General features: G+C 40.2%; 2 protein-coding genes across 2 annotated transcripts; both read left to right on the forward strand.

Annotated features, from left to right (window-relative positions):
- The first annotated feature begins 382 nt into the window (after positions 1–382).
- LOC135476603 (2-oxoglutarate and iron-dependent oxygenase domain-containing protein 2-like) lies at positions 383–8,661 on the forward strand. Its single transcript, XM_064756682.1, has 6 exons — positions 383–546; positions 1,178–1,234; positions 2,540–2,650; positions 5,804–5,903; positions 6,744–6,868; positions 7,340–8,661. Exons 1-6 carry the CDS (start codon positions 409–411, stop codon positions 7,877–7,879), a joined length of 1,071 nt encoding a protein of 356 aa, XP_064612752.1. The 5' UTR covers positions 383–408; the 3' UTR covers positions 7,880–8,661.
- Positions 8,662–10,714: 2,053 nt separating this feature from the next.
- LOC135476604 (sodium/calcium exchanger regulatory protein 1-like) lies at positions 10,715–17,417 on the forward strand. The gene is made up of 5 exons (XM_064756683.1): positions 10,715–10,738; positions 12,235–12,358; positions 14,927–15,096; positions 15,556–15,675; positions 16,928–17,417. Exons 1-5 carry the CDS (start codon positions 10,727–10,729, stop codon positions 16,979–16,981), a joined length of 480 nt encoding a protein of 159 aa, XP_064612753.1. The 5' UTR covers positions 10,715–10,726; the 3' UTR covers positions 16,982–17,417.
- The last annotated feature ends 466 nt before the right edge of the window (positions 17,418–17,883 follow it).

The following is a 17,883-nucleotide window of genomic DNA, read 5'->3' on the forward strand; positions in this document are numbered from 1 at the left end:
CCTCTCACCAATGCGGTCGCTGTGAGTTCAAGTCCAGCTCATGCTGGCTTCCTCTCCAGCCGTAAGTGGGAAGGTCTGTCAGCAACCTGCGGATGGTCGTGGGTTTCCCCTCGGGCTCCGCCCACCATAATGCTGGCCGCCGTCGTATAAGTGAAATATTCTTGAGTACGGTGTATAACACCAATCAAATAAATAAATAAATAAATACTTGTGCCGTGGAAATTAAACCATAACACGACGGGTAAAAGCATTAAAACAAATTTCAAGGCGGAGCACGGTTGCAGAAATATGTCAGTGGAATCAGCCGCTTGGTCACATGATACATCACGTGACAAGTACATACGGGGAATCCCCGAAGTTTTCGAAACTGACATGTCGACAGTGCTGTAAAATGTGGCAGGAATAAGGATGGAAGCAGGCGTGAGGCAGAACGAGAGCAAATCGTACAGATGCCTTTGCTATTTCACAAACAACATTTACCTCAGACAATATGGTGTGCACGTATCGTATGCCAACGAGAGCCAGTTCTGGAACGACTACGGACAGGTGCGTGTTGTTGTTGTAGGATGTACTAGTTGATAGAGGCCAGATTTAGCCTAGTATATGGACCTACACTTAGACGTTCTTGTACCTTGTGCAGAGTTTGGCCTGTTTTGTAATCTACCTAGATGGACACGGTCCAAAAATGTTTTAACAGTTTACTAAGTCCAATCTAAGTCCAATTTGGATGGAGTAATAGTTTTAGTAATTTAGAAACAGAAAATCAATTATCGAGCTTTCTTTGAAAATGTTTCAAAACGCCTGATTTAGAAGAAGTACAGTTGTAGTAGCCATAAAATTAATTTATTTACTTCTTTGATTGACGTTTCACGCGGTACTCCAGAATATTTAATTTTTACTACAATGGCCAGCATCATGGTGGGAGGAAACCAGGCAGAGCGTGGGGAAAACCCGTATCAATTTCGTAGGATGCTGACAGATTGTACAGCCAGAAACATAGCCCAAAATTAAATTTTTTTTTATTCACAAATTTCGAACTGTATTTCTGCTTTCTTAGTGTTGTTGATGTAGGCTTACAGTGGTGTGCTTAACTCGAATTTCAAACTATAAAATACTGATATACACTGCTATTAATACTGTTAGTCGGGAAAGTAATGTCGTATTACCTGTATTGTAGGTGCTACTTCAAAGAGGCTGTGACACTCAGGCAAAAAGACTGGAGGTTAATAAGGAGGTAATTAGTCAGACAGTGAAGGAGAAAATATATGAATTCACCATATATAAAACCCGTCAATATAGCTTGACAAATGAATATATAATTTGCTGTTGTGCTGACAATATATCCCCATCTTGGAAAGCTATAGTCAGTCACCAATGCATGTTAGTTAGTAGCATTATAATGCTGATTTCAGTACTTCTGCATACAAGTACCAAGAAATGAATGAGTTGTTATACGTGTTGACTACAGTACGTGACCTGAGGAAATGAGCTTTTGGTGAAGTTTTCACAGATGAGATCAACATTCAACAGAAACTGATGTACCTATATATCGGTAATCGCAGTTCACAGCACTCAGTACCCCGTGTGTCGTATATCCACCAATAGCATAACAAAGGGCGTGAACTGTGATTCCTGTCCACTCTGTTTTCACAATGCTATTGCTCTTGGGTTATTGCCCTGAAGTCTGAAAATCTGGTGGAAATTAAAGCTAGAATTGATAATGAATACTTACCCTAATAGTTCAGTTAACACGTTGTTTAATATTGAGAGAAAAGGATATAAAATTTCCCCATGAATGCATGTATATTTTTGATGTGTATATATCACAGTTCGTAAGCTGTAGTGAGTCCCATGTGACCCTTTTTTGTGTATGGATGATGAAGAGCCCTGTATGAATAAGCAAAGACTTGGTCTGCTTAGGCTTATTGGACTGGTACATTTGTATTAATGATGACATGATTGTGACCACATGTGGGAAAAATTGAAGGTTCTGATCCGAAACTTAAAATGTGACATTTTAACCGTGTAACTGCAGAGTTTATTTATTTATTTATTTGATTGGTGTTTCACTCCGTACTCAAGAATATTTCACTTATACGCCGGCGGCCAGCATTATGGTGGGTGGAAACCAGGCACAGCCCAGGGGAAACCCACGACCATCTGCAGGTTGCTGAGAGACCTTCCGACGTACAGCTGGAGAGGAAGCCAGCATGAGCTGGACTTGAACTCACCTTGGCAGCATTGGTGAGAGACTGCTGGGCGCTAACCAACTGAACCGAAGGCCCCCTGTAACTGCAGAAAGAAATTTTATAAAATGCAACACAAAATGATGCTTTTTGAGAGCTTTCAAGCTTGTAAATGGAAGAAATTTGTATGAAAACTGACTCTTTTGGGTGAAATTAAAACCATAATATTTTTGCTCAGTTTACTTGGTAGCTTTAATAAAGATTAGTTTGGATGCTCAACAGTCTGGAGTATTCGGGAATTAAAATGACTCTAGATACATGGCACTGGTCATCATTATGTTATATTGCCACAGATTCAAGCAGAAGTAAAAAGACGAAGAAACTTTGGAAGAGAAAGTGTTCAGCGCAGAGAAACCATCCACAAGCTTTATAAACCTCTGTACCCAGATATATTCACCTTACAGGTAGGTCACTTTGAAACAGATTGGTAACATAACGCCAAAACACTGGTACAAATACCTTCAGCATAAGTGACTTTCGCATTTCAGACAGAAATGTCACAAGATCTTTCAATACACAGGAGCTGGATGCTAATTTTCACTCAACAGACTATGCTTTAATCTGCCGAAGGCATGCTTACTACATTAAATAGTTTTTTCATTGAAATTCTGGATTGGAAAATGATACCCTTTCACAGTAACTAGTAAAAACAATGGAGAAACTGACAGTTCCAAGTGGAAAGCTGCTCTTTGAATTGTTGCCATTTTATTAGCCCTGAAATGCAGCTGTAACCACAAACTCCAAGGGTCAATGGGTGCTAATTTGACCACTGCTGCACTTTTGTGGTGAGTGTGGTGGTGCACATCCTGAAATGCCAAAGTCGCGTGGTGTTATTGATAAAATTGATTGTTAGGTGCTTAACGCTCTATTCAAGAATTTTTGTGACAGCGTTCATTTTCGTTCATTACCTACCACCAGGTACCTAACCAACCTGCTGACCTAAAGCTGCAGTGAAAACGGAGAGAACTGGTTTTGATCAAGGACCTGATTTATCAAATGTCTTAAGACTGGAGTCAAAAATTAAAACACAGCTACAGTTAAAATGTGTTTCTCTAGGAAGTATAAAATTTCTATATTCATTCTTTACTGCACATGTTACGAACCACACTTAGGGTTTAGGGTCTGAGTTTGGCTTTCAGTTCATGACTGGAACCTAAAGTTCCTTGATTATTTGTTTAGTCTTGATGTTTTTGTAACTTTGCAGTTTTTCAAGTTTTTTCAAGGCTGAGCTTGTCTTCAGCGGGAACAGTTTGCTGTGATAGTCCAAATTTTCTACCAATTAGATGATTTTCAAGTTTTATTTTTGTGCTTACATGTATACTCTCCTCCAGCATTAAAAAATTATGTATTATTTAAAAATTTATTCTGCCTGTAAAGTAACAATTCAAAGCAGTGTGACCTTAACAGTTGTTTTTCTCACTATTTTTAGCTTGCCATTATGAAGTAAGGCGAGTTTTTGTGAGTGTGTGGAAAAAGTGGTGTCTGTATTCAAGTAAGCTTTTTTGTTTGGGTCAGTTGAGTAAGGTTTTTTTGTTTGGGTCAGTTGAGTAAGCTTTTTGTTTGGGTCAGTTGAGTAAGCTTTTTTGTTTGGTTCAGTTGAGTAAGCTTTTTTGTTTGGGTCATTTGAGTAAGCTTTTTTGTTTGGGTCAGTTGAGTAAGCTTTTTTGTTTGATTCAGTTGAGTAAGGTTTTATGTTTGGGTCAGTTGAGTAAGCTTTTATGTTTGGGTCATTTGAGTAAGGTTTTATGTTTTGGTCTGCTAGTCTTTGTGGGGATGACGGGCATAATTTGAAGACCTCGTCAAATAAATGATTTTAAATAATTAAGTGTATTTATATTTTTTTATTCAAATTACTAGGTTTTGGACTTACTTATTTGACCCAGTACTACATAAAAGTAGACAGACAACGCAAGGGTTTTTGTTTGGGTCCGTGGTTGCCACAATTTTTACAGCATCTTGCTGAAACTTGGTCGGGACAATGGGCATGCCTTGAAAACGTCACAAAGTAAATAATTTTAAATAATTAGCTATATTTGTATTTGTATTCAAATTATCAGATTTTGGACTTCTTATCTTCACTTTTACTATTCAGTTTTGGTGGCCAGGGTAAGGTTTTATGTTTGGGTCAGATATTCCAGCAGTTTTCACATCATATTTATGAAACTTGGTGGGAATGGTGACCAGGATTTGGGATTTCCTCTGTTTGAATAATTAGGGATATTTGCGTGTCAACTTAGGCTGCCATTTGAACAGAAGCCATTACCGGCGACCTGTTGGTTTCTCATGACCCTTGTTATAACTGCTGTCTATATGTATATTGCACTGCAGTCCAACTTATCCATCCAGAATTTCAAAAAAAACTTCAAAGGAATGATCTACAAGATCTTACCAGATGTCAGTTGATCTGAAATGTCTACAAATATATCCTCATTTCTCAATCTTTTCGCATAAGAAAGAGAAACATTTTTAATTTGATTTTGGAGACAAAACCACATTGCCTGGGTTGGCCAATTTCAGGTCTTCACAAAAAAATTTATTTTATCAGTCTTCATTGAATAATGCCTTGAGAATTTGCGTAAATAAATTTCTTGTGAAAGCGTGAAAGGATTCAAGAATTACAGTGGTTATTGTTGTCGTGTTGGTATGGCATTTGTAGTCCAGTTCTAATGAAATGTATTAATGTAGATATGTCGATTGATACCAAGGGAGCTAATCCAACCAAGGGGTCATTTATAGTTTCAAAGTTGCTCCCCCTTAAAAAAGATAGTGTAAATTTCTGTTATGTTAAGGGGATATAGAATCGCTTCTGATTGACGGGTGTGAGATATGGGCATGTCCAGCCTAAGCTGAATTTTAGATGTGGCAGATTTTTTTCAACAGTGACCAAAGTTGGAGAGTTTGACCCAGGAAACACTACCTCCACTGTCTGTCAATCAGTGTCGATTCTATATCCCTTAAATATGGAAAAATCTGGTATTTGTTGATCACTTATCACCATAAAGGCCCCAAGGGAACAGTTGAACTAAATTTAGTTATAAATCTTCACATTAGTTCTTACTATGTAGCATTTAGTGTGTGAGTTTCTAATCAGTTTTGCAGATGGCCTCCTTTCATTTCTCACAAAGATCGGCATCTGTATACCCTAAATGACTGTAAATTTCGTACATAACCAACTTGCCCATTTTTCCTGATTCTGAGAGTTCTATTGATTTTAGGAAGGGGTTTTGAGGTGTGCTTGAAACATGGGATGATATTCGACTGGAAAATTGTAAGTTTCGGCACTGAAAATAATATTTTACTACTATGAAAATGCACTTTTGTGGGCAAAATTTTACATCATTTGGGGTATTTTAGCTTAGCCACAAACATTCAGCGCCTTTTTTTTACCATCACTGTTACATATAATTACTTACAGTACACCTTGTTAAAATTTTCCTTCAGATTATCTAGACATAGATGTGAGAATGCCATAGGGCTTGTCAGTTGGGAAATATCCACATGTAGGAATAGTTTGTGCTCTATGTATTCATGATATTTCTACGCTGTTAACATTTCAGGACAAGTGGCTGGACCCTGCGTTTGTGGAGTTGGCTTCTTACAGCAGGAGGGAAGACGCGACAGTGGAGGGTCTGCTGTCCAAGGTTACCACCGAAACAGGTGAGCTGTTGGTCGTCATGGATGACTAACTGTATGGGGACATTATGATGTGTGAAAAAGTGATGAGGAAATAGTTGATAGTTACCGTTAGTAAGACAAAAAGCGGATTTTTGACTGGGAGTTCTGCACTGGACAACACCAGCCTTTGACATCAGCTTTAAAGATGTTTTATAGAGGCTTTATTAATTTTGAAGGTATTGTGTGTTGAGATGCCGTGATATCCGGTACCTGATGTGTCTAGTACTTGATGAGGTGAAGTGGTGTCTGGTACCTGATGAGATACACTAATGTCTGGTACCTGGTGAGGTGTAGTGGCGTCCGGTACCCGATGAGGTGCAGTGGTGTCCAGTACCTAAAGGACGATGAGCCACACTAATGTCTGGTACCTGATGAGGTGCAGTGGTGTCTAGTATGTGATGAGGTGAAGTGGTGTCCAGTACCTGATGAGGTTCACTAATGTCTGGTACATGATGGGGTGCAGTGGTGTCCGGTACCTTATAAGGTGCAGTAATATCTGATACCTGATGAGGTGTAGTGGTGTCCAGTACCTGATGAGGTGTACTGGTGTCCAGTACCTGATGAGGTGAAGTGTTGTCCGGTAACATGGGTGTCAAGTACATGTTAGGATACAGTGGTGTCTGAAACCTGTCGAGGTTCAGTGGTGTCAGATGTGGTAGTGTCAGGTAGGTATTAAGCTGTGTTGATGGTTGAATACCCTAAATATAGTGGTCCTGAAGGGTGGGAGTGGTAACCCATTGCAGCAGAATTGATGGTTTATTTATGGTCACTGTACAACAGTCTCTGTAAATGTAAGCCTGTTCATCAATCTGTAAATTGCAGGTGAAAGAGTGTACTCATTCCCGGTGTTTACGCTAGAGTTCTGCCAGCGGTTTATTGAACTTATTGAAGACTTTGAGAACAGTCCATGCCCTAAAGGAAGACCAAATACCATGAACCAGTATGGGGTAAGTATACAAGACTAGTAAGGTTTATTTTCCCTGTGGGAAGTTTTCCACGTCAGCTGACTGCCACAATGAAAAGCCTCTTCACATTTCATTGGCTCTAGTGCCGCCTTGGCGGCCACCACCTGGGCTGCCACCATGGCCTGGTGGTTAGTGTGCTAGCGCAGCACAAGGACCCAACAGCCCCTCACCAATGTGATTGTAGTGATTTTAAGTCCAGCTCATGCTGGCTTCCACTCTGGTCGTACGTGGTAAGATCAATCTGCCGGCAAACTGCGGATGGTCGTGAGCTTCCCTGTGCTCTGACAAGTTTCCTCCCACCATAATGTTGGCCGCCAACATAAGTGAAATATTCTTGAGTACGGTGTAAAACAACAGCAATCAAATAATCAATTAATAGATAAAATAAATCTAGCCCCACATCCTTTAGCAAGGTTTTCTGTAGAATCCTGACTTGTGTTCTCTTCTTTACAGGTATTACTGGATGAGTTGGGGTTTGACGAAGACTTCCTCAAGCCTCTTCGTGAACACTATCTCCAGCCAATCAGTAGGCTCCTCTTCCCAGACTGGGGAGGGGAAAACCTTGACTCGCACAAGGCATTCATTGTTCAATACAAACTCTCTGAAGATACAGACCTCAGCTACCACTACGACAACGCCGAGGTCACGCTGAATGTGTGCCTGGGAGCCGATTTCAGCAGTGGAAACTTGTACTTCGGGAAAATGCGAAATTCAGGAACGGATTCATCTTCCCAGTTGACCGAATGTGAGCACTCTCCAGGTTGTGGTATTTTACATAGAGGGCAGCACAGGCATGGCGCTCAGCCTATCAGATCAGGTGAACGCTACAACCTCATTGTGTGGATGAGATGTGCTCAACTACGAAATGAACGCTGCCCGATGTGTGACATGACACCAGATTTAGTGGAGGTGGAAGGCCCTGGGGACGGGTTCAGCGACCCTCAGGGGAACTATGAAGAGCAGAGAACAGTCCAAGTCTGTCAGCTTACATAGCATAACATGAGGTACAATGTTTATAGTTCTTAAACTTGTAAATAATCTTAATAGTGTTTAGAGGTTTGAAAAATTGTGTATATTTTTACACACTAAATATGTATATATAATGTCAATTTTGACATATTGTACCCACAGTGTATTCATATTTAAAGTATGCATATATGTCGTTTGACATATTGGGGGGCGTCCGTGGCTCAGTGGGTTAGCGCGCTAGCGCAGCTTAATGACTCAGGAGTCTCTCACCAATGTAGTCACTGTGAGTTCAAGTCCAGCTCATGCTGGCTTCATCTCCAGCTGTACGTGGGAAGGTCTGTCATCAACCTATGTATGGTCATGGGTTTCCCCCCGGCTCTGCCTGGTTTCCACCCACCATAATGCTGACTACCGTCATAAAAGTGAAATATTCTTGAGTACAGTGTAAAACACCAGTCAAATAAATAAATAAATAACTTTTGACATATAGTGTATTAAAGTGTGGTGTGTAGTTCTTAAGGTTTTAAGAGGTTGGCCAAGCCAGTCACTGTATAATTTCTTTTCTTAGACTATGTTGTATAGGTTGTTTGCCTTTGCATGAGGAACAGAGCCTTTACAATCCTTGTCATTTTGGAGGCCACTGAAGCCTTACCCTTCATTTTTCAATGAAGTGAAGATATATTTTTGCTCTTAAGCCAGCTGAAATGCATTTGGGGAAATGTCCTGGTATTGTGTGAGGCTTTGAGATGAATGAAGTGTGGAATGCTGTGCATTAAAGGATATGCACCAACCTCAGTTACACATATTGAAGGATTGACTGGACTTGTATGTGGTTTTTGTCGATAAAGTGAACAATTTCTTGTCACTTACGAGTTTGACCTTTTGTTTTCATTCAAAAAATCCTCAGCTTCATTTATCGTTGCCGTCATGTAGAATAGTGAAGGTGAGACCATTTCTAACTGTGTCGAGCGTTTCTATAAGTCGTTCTGTGGCTAGAGTGGTCGGTGGTTCGGTGGGTCAGTCAAATTTTTCGACACCCTGTCTTTTAAGATGGGCCATTCACTAAATGAGGGACCTTGGTGCAACATGACACGGAGTATTTGTGGGATTTCGCAGGCATTACCAATCGGCGCTTGTTTTTGAAGGAAAAGAAAACATTAGTTAAAATTTTGCCTGTAACGGAATCTTTCGTGCACAAAATAAGGAGAGTGTTTACAGTCCTAAAGATAAGCATATATTTCAAGCGAGATATATTTCTTTTCTTGCAAACTTAATGACTGGAGGAAAAGTTTGTTTTAGAGTATATTATAAGCGATGAACCGAAACGTTATAGTGCCTCAGGTAGACCAAATGCTAATGTCTGGAAAATCAAAAATTGGGGCAATATGAATTGCCAAAATTATACATCAACCCTTTACATACCTCTCTCGTATAAACAAAGGGATATTAAATAAATGATTGCGCATTTATCGCTGATCCAGCTTTACTTGAAGGCCCACTTTTTCTAAAGTGCAACCAAAGCCTCGTTTTGAAATATTTCATAGACAAGATTCTTTACTTACCCTTTCCTAGAGTTAATAATGTTTCAGTGCCAAATCTGATCGATATTAAGACCTTTGAATTCCGTAATCTGGACATTTCTATCGTAGGGGATACTAAACACAAATACTGGTCAGCCCCTTGTCACTATGACGTGACTGAGGATCATGTCAGTATGGTGTGGACGGACAAATCCATGTTATATCAGTTGATGATGATGATGTCCAGTTCTTGGAGATGTTGAGCCATAATCGGAGCTTCCTTAGCCGAGGTTGTGAGATGCCAGCGAGACGCAGTGATCCAGGAGCCTCTCATCAATGCGGTCGCTGTGAGTTCAAGCCCATGCTCATGCTGGCGTCCTCTCTGGTCGTGGGAAGGTCCTCCAGTAACCTGTGAATGGTCGTCGGTTTCCACCGGGCTCTGCGCGGTTTCCTCCAATCTGAATAAAGCTGGATGTAGAAGTAGATATTCAGATAATTAAATAATCCATAATCATTCATTCATTCTTATTTTTGGCCAGCCTTTGTTTTGCACTTTAGAACGATTGCTGGAGTTGACTGTTTCCTGCTTCGACATTTGACGTCGGCAGTCTGGATGCACCAGTGACAGGAAATATCAAACAAATACTGGTCAACCTGGTGTCACTGTAATGTTACCGAGCCGGGCATCGCATCAGTCTTATGTGGACTGCCATATCTCAGTCGATGTCTTATTTTTGGCCAGTCATGTTGCCTTTATTTCGCTCTTCAGGACGATAACTGGCTATTTCCTGTTCCATGAGTGCAGGAACATGGGCGATAACCCGCTGACAAAATGGTTGCTGCCAGAACATTCGAAGAGATAGAATTGCTATATAGCGTGTATCTCGCTTGTGACATTCCGTTCGTTTATATCGGAATATTTCCATGGCTAGAGGCAATGAACGTCTTCACACAAATATGGTGTGATTGGTCCGATAAACTGGACTACGTAGCATCTGTGTTTAACATAGAGCCCGATCATTCTTTCTTAATTTTTGCAATGATGGAAAGTTTCTCTTAACTTTAAATCCAAAAAAGATAAAAACAAAATGTGACATGTTTGAGATTTCTCGACAACATTTATTCAGGTTATAGCTAGCGATGGCTGCACATTTAATCATTATTTGATTGATGTATTTATTTGATTTGATTGGTGTTTTACGTCGTACTGAAGCATATTACGAAAATATACCTCGGAGGTCAGAAACCAGAGAGAGCCGGGGGGAAACCCACGACCAACCAGGTTGCTGGCAGACTTGGAGATACATGTACGACGGGGGAGGAAACCAGCTGGAGGGAACTTGAACTGACCATGATGGCACCGGTGAGAAGCTCGTGGTTCCTTGTTCTTTATTAATAAGTGGTCGAAGACGTCCATTTGTGAACGCGGCCTAACGTCCGTTGAAGACTACTTGTCTTCCACCAGTTTATATGATGTACATTTCTTCTAATTCACGTGGGAAAGTTCATCATTACCTTGCCAAAGGTCGGTTGTTTACCCACGGTACCGAGACAATGTGTCCTTGCTGTCGATACCGAGCTTATGCAACTTAACATTATGAACTATAAAAAGTGTTAAAACTTCATTTTCTTTGCAAGGATATGGACTTCCAACATTTCCATATGGAGAGTTTGTATTGTTACGTGTCACTGACCACAAGCAATTTTGGTAGCTAGTATGACTGATTTTAAAGATAGCTGAATGTACGCGACTGGCAAAAACAAATACATTATAATATAAAATAACATTTTGATATCGTGGTATATAGTGGAAACGGTTGGAAACATTGCCCTCGAAATGTTGTAAGGCACTTTAAAACGTGAAACGCTTGTGACTTGTTTCTTAATACATGAGGTGATTCACCATATGATATATAAAAAAAAAACTTCTCAGATTTCTTCTTGGGTGAGGGGGAGGGGGAGGGGGAGGAAATGGCCTTAACTACCGACCTTCTGAGACCCCAGCGGTCAGTCCGGAAATTAAGTTGTCTGCTGTTGTGACGTCAACGGTGATAGCTGTCAAAACAACTTTGTTTGGGGAAGGGGAGGGGGGGGGGGGGGAGAGAGAGCTTGAATTGGTGGCGCAAAAATTGTCCCCTGTTCATCGATGACGTCATTCTGACCGTTGAAGGAAAAAATGTATAAAATACAGAAGTTATTAAAACATATAAAATATTCCTCAAAAGTAAAACTTTCTGTCTCATTTCTGGCATGTCTTTCTTCATTTTCCGTATGCCACACTCGTCGTTTTATAGTGTCGTCTCGTGTAATCCTTTAAGCCCTAATTGATGATCTACGTCCTGCACTATAAACTATACAGTACTGACGCCTTATCAGTTGACCTTGTGTGTACCTCAGACAATCAATCTAATCGATATCAGTCCAATCGGTCAGCAACCAGGACTAAGTAATCCTACACACATATCTCAATTGCACACATGTCACTCCAGGTATTTATCAGCCGGCTTTGTAGTCACATGATTGCAAGCAAAAGATCTGATTGGGCAGATCAAACTGGGTGTATAAGCTGATCTCACGAGGGAGGATAGCATTCATATTATCAGGATTTATTAAGACAGGCAAGGGTTGTATTTTAGGAGAATAGACTCTGGCGTGATTAGACGCCATTTTGTTCGAATGTTTGGAAAATTAAGGCTATAGAGCTATCTTCGAATGTTGCAACCAGCATTTACCTCCCTTGGACTTATATAGTCAAAAGGGCTTCTGTCTTTTGGAGAGACGCTCTTTTAATGACCGAGCGGTGGAGATTTTGATTTTGGGAATACGCAGCAACTCGATTTTTCTTTTTTTCATCATCAGTGGTCTAACGTTCACAACGCTGTACTCTCATCAAACGTCATCATGGAGGAAATGCTGAAGAAAATGGAGGGTAAATGGAAGCTTGATCGAAGCGAGAACTTCGAGGGTTTCATGAAGGAAATGGGTGAGGTGTTACCTTTTTTTTCTCTTTTCTTGGGTTTGGAATTGACAATGAGGCGTTAAGCCATAAATTCATTCATACTTGGTGAAATGCTGAAGTATGCTTTATAAAAGGGTGATGCAGAATGTAGCATGCCGATAAATAATAAATATGCACAGTTGTTTAATGAGCTCTGTTACGTTTACGTAATTTACAGCATCACCATACAAAGCGAAGTGTCTCTCCCAGACAATTCTCATATTTAAGATTTCCGTAAATCGAGTCTAGGCAATTGGCCCTCCCTGAAGTACACCTTGTGAAAACAGGATTCGGACTGGTGAAATCAATTATATCCAGTATCTCTTTTTATCTACTTGTAGCCTGTCTATTTAGCACCATAGAAAAAGTGCATATGCTGTGTTTAAATGGGTACTTTTTACATATTAAATTGCGCGAAAGCATTCGAAGACTGAACATACCATCGTTACACTTGCTGGACGGGGATTTTAGCACAGAATATATGCAGATTCGTATAGCGTTACATGTAGTACCGGTAACCAGTGTTGCTCAGGCTGTTATTTATGTAGCTATGCAGATATAACAACCCCGTGGTCGTGGAACATAGTTTATACAAAAAGTGGGTCGGTAAGAAAGTTTACGGTCTGTGTAATGAAGTTCAGTAAATGGAACACAGTGGCAAGGTACGGGGGACAGTGTGCCTCCATGTACCCAGTGCTGCAGGTATTTATGAGGACATGTACACTGAGGGTACAAGACACTAGGTTTTGTCGGACTTAACCCGTAGGAATTGCCCTGTTCTGAAAAGGCTAACCATTAAAGTGAAATTATGGCAAAGTTTGGCAAAATTATGCCGTAGTTTCAAGAACGCGACCAAAATTTGGTGAACAACTTTTATTAGAGAAAGTTGACAGATCTGCTATAGAAAAACTAGATAATGTACGCACATACGTCATAATTTGAACACATACAGATTGAATTCAGACATGGTCAGTATCCCTGCATACAGAGATACGTTCTACAAATAAAGAATTCTAATCACTGGCGCTATAGAAATATGGTTCTTTCTGAGCATACATTAACGGCTGAATTTCCAGAATTAACTAGTTCACTGACAATGTCAGCATTACATGGACTGTGGCATTGCCGACAATAATCGGTTCACTGCAAACACGAAGAGCGGCTCTGACGACAAGAGGCTCACGCAAACGCCAACAGAGGCAATGTTAAGACTGCAATGAACTGTGACTGGTGCCTCCGTGGCTCAGTTGCTTAGCGCGCTAGCGCAGCGTTACGACCCAGGAGTCTCTCATCAATGCGGCCATGCTGGCTTCCTCTCCGGTCGTACGAGGAAAGGTCTGCTGCAGCCTGCGGATGGTCGTGTGTTTTCCCCGGGCTGTGCCCGGTTTCCTCTCCCCCATAATGCTGGCCGTCGTCGTATATGAGAAATATTTTTGAGTAAGGCGTAAAACACCTATCAAATAAATAAAATCAAATAAATGAACTGTGACATTGACAATATTGATTGTTTTAATGCAAACACGAACGAGGGGATTGACCCCCATTTAGTACGGTTCATGCAATATATGAACTGTTGCACTGCCGACATGAATTGGCTCGATGCAAGCACGGATATTTCAAGTGAAAAGACAGAAGCAGGCCTGCATTAAGCTCCACAGTGAATTGCTAAAAAGTTTTTAAAAAAGGAAATAAGAAAAGACCTGCATAAAAGATAAGCATTTTGTAGGGTTGTATGTAGGCCTCAGCACAGTAAAAGTAATGCAATGATCATGTACAGGTAACTATTTATTTATATTGCAAGACCTAAAATTTTGCCCACGACTTCGTTGAACATTTTGCCTGAGAGTTTCTAAGAGCTCTATTGATCTTAGAAAGATGTTTTCAAGTTTCTTGGGTGGGTAGGGTTTCACATTACCGGAAAATATAGGTCTCAACACCAGTAATATTTGTTATATTTGATGTCTGTTTGTTTCCAAAATAAGATCTGTCCGTCGAAATTTTGGGTCATTCACCATAGTATAAAACATGAAGTACACGTTGCAGAGCAAAGAAGGTCGTCCACTGAAACTCCTGTATGTATCGTTAAAGGATACATGAAGTGTTGCGCATAATACAAATCGAGTTTATGATGTGGCCTATAAAACTACAAACAAGCTTCTCAATTTCCTTTTTGGGGCGTTAAATGGCTTTAAACTACAGTTTTCCTAAAGTTCCAGCGGCCATCCCGGAAATTTAAAGGGCACGTGAACCCTTAGTGTGCCGATTAATATGTGCAATAACATATAACAAGGCAAACAAATATTTCAACTTTCACTTTGAGGGGAGGAGGGGTAAAAATTTCATCAAAGTAGAGTTTTCGGAAATAAAGTAGCTTGCAGCGGTGACGTTAACGATGATCCCTGTTTGAAAAGAACTCTGAACTCGAAAGGATAATGAAAATTTGCTCTCATTCTTTCACATATCTTCTTAATTTTCCTGAAAACCACGTTCTTTGTTTTATAGAATAGATTCATTTAAACTTTAATGACTATGGTGCATTGTAATCGTTGACAGGAATGAACGTGCTGGTGCGCAAAATGGCGGGTTCGAGCAAACCGGAACAAGACATAAAACTCGATGGAGACTATCTGTGTGTGACCACAATCACGGGGTTCTGGAACAGTGAACAAAAGATCAAGTTGAACAGTGATTATGAGCATGTGCAGGACAAAGTACACATGAAGGTATATCTGTGCTCAGCTCAGCCTCACGAGTTTAGTATCGAGGACCCGATAACTCTGCCCGATCCGACGTGTACATTGTCTAAACATGACTGGTAGTTTGCCAGCTTTCTAGATTGCATCCGAGTGTTTTAAACCATGCGGCTTTGTTAAAAAGAGAGATTTTCAGAATTTAATATCGGTTTCATTTTTATAGTATAAGAAATTTTGTAATGTTACAAATTCAAAAATATTTGAAAATGAAAGTGCGACGATGTGGCGAGTCGTCAGTTGATCTGTCATATTATCACAATCTTTTGACGTTAGAGAGAAACCCCAGTGTTACATCTTTTGTACGGTATATAACTGCTGTCCTTGAGGACAAACCGACCTAGTGTAAACCCCATTTTTTGTGCACTCTCACATTTGTCACTGGAAAGGCTTTTACATTTATATTATATTTCACTTCCCTGGTGTTTGCAGTGCAGCTGTAAATGGGAGGACGGAAAGCTTGTGGTGAACCAGGCACCGACTGACCCCGCTGCTAAAATCAAACCTCAGACTATCTACAGGGAGGTCACAGATGACGACGAGATGCTAACGGTCAGTGGCGTACACACAAGGGAACACAGGGGAACAAAGTACACAAAGGAGAGCAATGTGCACATATGATAATAATGTACACACAGTGGAACAATGTACATCTACATTTAGCACAAGGGGTCTACACGTTTTACGGGAGAACAGTGTACACATAGCACAGATGAAGAATGTCCACTTAGTACTGGGGAACAATGTACACGTAGTACAGGGGGAAAATGTGCACGTAGTACAGGGGAACAATGTACACGTAGTACAGGGGAACAGTGTACATATACTTGTGTTACACAGGAGCGATACACACATGATAGGGGAAAACAATGTGCACGTAGCACGGGACAATAATGTACACATAATACGGAGGAACAATAACCACATATTAAGGGGGAAGAAAGCTGACTTAATACTGGGGAAGAATCTTCACGTCTAGAGGTGACCAATGTACACATGTACAAGGGCATAATGTACACACTGCATTATGTCTTATTAAGGTACAGTTAATTAGACATAATGTAGGGAAACAATGTACACACAGGGGAACAAAGTACACATAGATAGCAATGTACAAATAGGGAACACTGTGCACACAGGAGAACAATGTACACAAAGTGAAACAATGTACACAGAGGGGAACTCTGTCCATAGTGTACGCTTATATAATCTGTCCATAGTACACCCTTATATACTCTGTCCGTAGTGTACCCTTATACACTCTGTCCATAGTGTACCTTTATATACTCTGTCCATGGTGTACCCTTATATACTCTGTCCATAGTGCACCCTTATATACTCTGTCCATAGTGTACACTTATATAATCTGTCCATACTGTACCCTTATATACTCTGTTCATAATGTACTCTTATATACTCTGTCCATAGTGTACCTTTATATACTCTGTGTACAAACACCAATACATGCAATGTACAAATAGGGAACACTGTGCACACAGGAGAACAATGTACACAAAGTGAAACAATGTACACAGAGGGGAACTCTGTCCATAGTGTACGCTTATATAATCTGTCCATAGTACACCCTTATATACTCTGTCCGTAGTGTACCCTTATACACTCTGTCCATAGTGTACCTTTATATACTCTGTGTACAAGCACCAATACATATATATATATATATATATATATATATATATATATATATATATATATATAACTAAAGCCGTGTTTAGAGTTAAGAGAGCCGTCTGAATGAAACTGTATTCTGGTTGTAATTGATCATGTTTTTCTCTCATTTCAGACAATACATATCGGAGACGTTGTCTGCAAGCGATGGTTCAAACGACTTACATAACACGGTGGTCTTCAGATATTAACAAAAAGACATAAAAATCCAGATGTTATTTTTCTTGCTGCGCACATGATGGCTGACTGGCTGATACATTGTTTTTGGGGACGTTTTTCTTTGCACAGAATTTCAACGTTTGAAAATAGACTACAGTCCATTTGTTCTTGACAAGGAATTACCATTATATTATGCTATATATAAGTATGCCCAGAGTGTTACCTCTCACACGCACCTCTCTCTGTAAATATATGTTTACATGAAAAACTGATGGACAGGCTTCTGTGATGGTACATTTACATGTAGCTAGGAAAAGGGGGCGCCAGCTGACCCAGGAAGTAAATGGCTTCTACCGGAAGCCGACCACTGGATCACGTGTTTGAATCTTGATTTGCGTCCGAAGATTTGTCACTGTCGGTTACCTGGAGACACGCAATGGATTGAAACGAGTTTGACTGGTGTCAATGATCCTTTTCTTTGACAAGTTATACTAATGAATACATTGTGGCTCACGGATCGATTCTGATTCTACGTTGTCCCTAAGTTGATATGCCAACAAGTGTTATATATCTCTGGTTTACCTAAAGTTTACCTAACTTTAACATTAGCTTAATGTTAAATCTGGTTTTAAGCCTTGAACCAGTTATATTATATTAGTATACTATCTATGAAATCAAAGAAACAGTCCTTAAATCTGCAAACACCTTATGAACTAGAACCAACTTTTCGTTCCAAAACTGTTTATGCGCAAGTTCTGAGGTATTCCTGAATAAAAATCACAGGAATACAGGAATAAGCTTGAAAGTTGATGAAACAGACAGAGCGGTGGTGAGGGTATTTACTCCAGCCTAACTCTGTCCTGACAATCACACTTCTAAATGAGACTATCATCGACAAAGTAGCTAAAATTT

The sequence above is a fragment of the Liolophura sinensis genome, chromosome 10 (assembly GCF_032854445.1).
Source record: "Liolophura sinensis isolate JHLJ2023 chromosome 10, CUHK_Ljap_v2, whole genome shotgun sequence".
Lineage (NCBI taxonomy): Eukaryota > Metazoa > Mollusca > Polyplacophora > Chitonida > Chitonidae > Liolophura > Liolophura sinensis.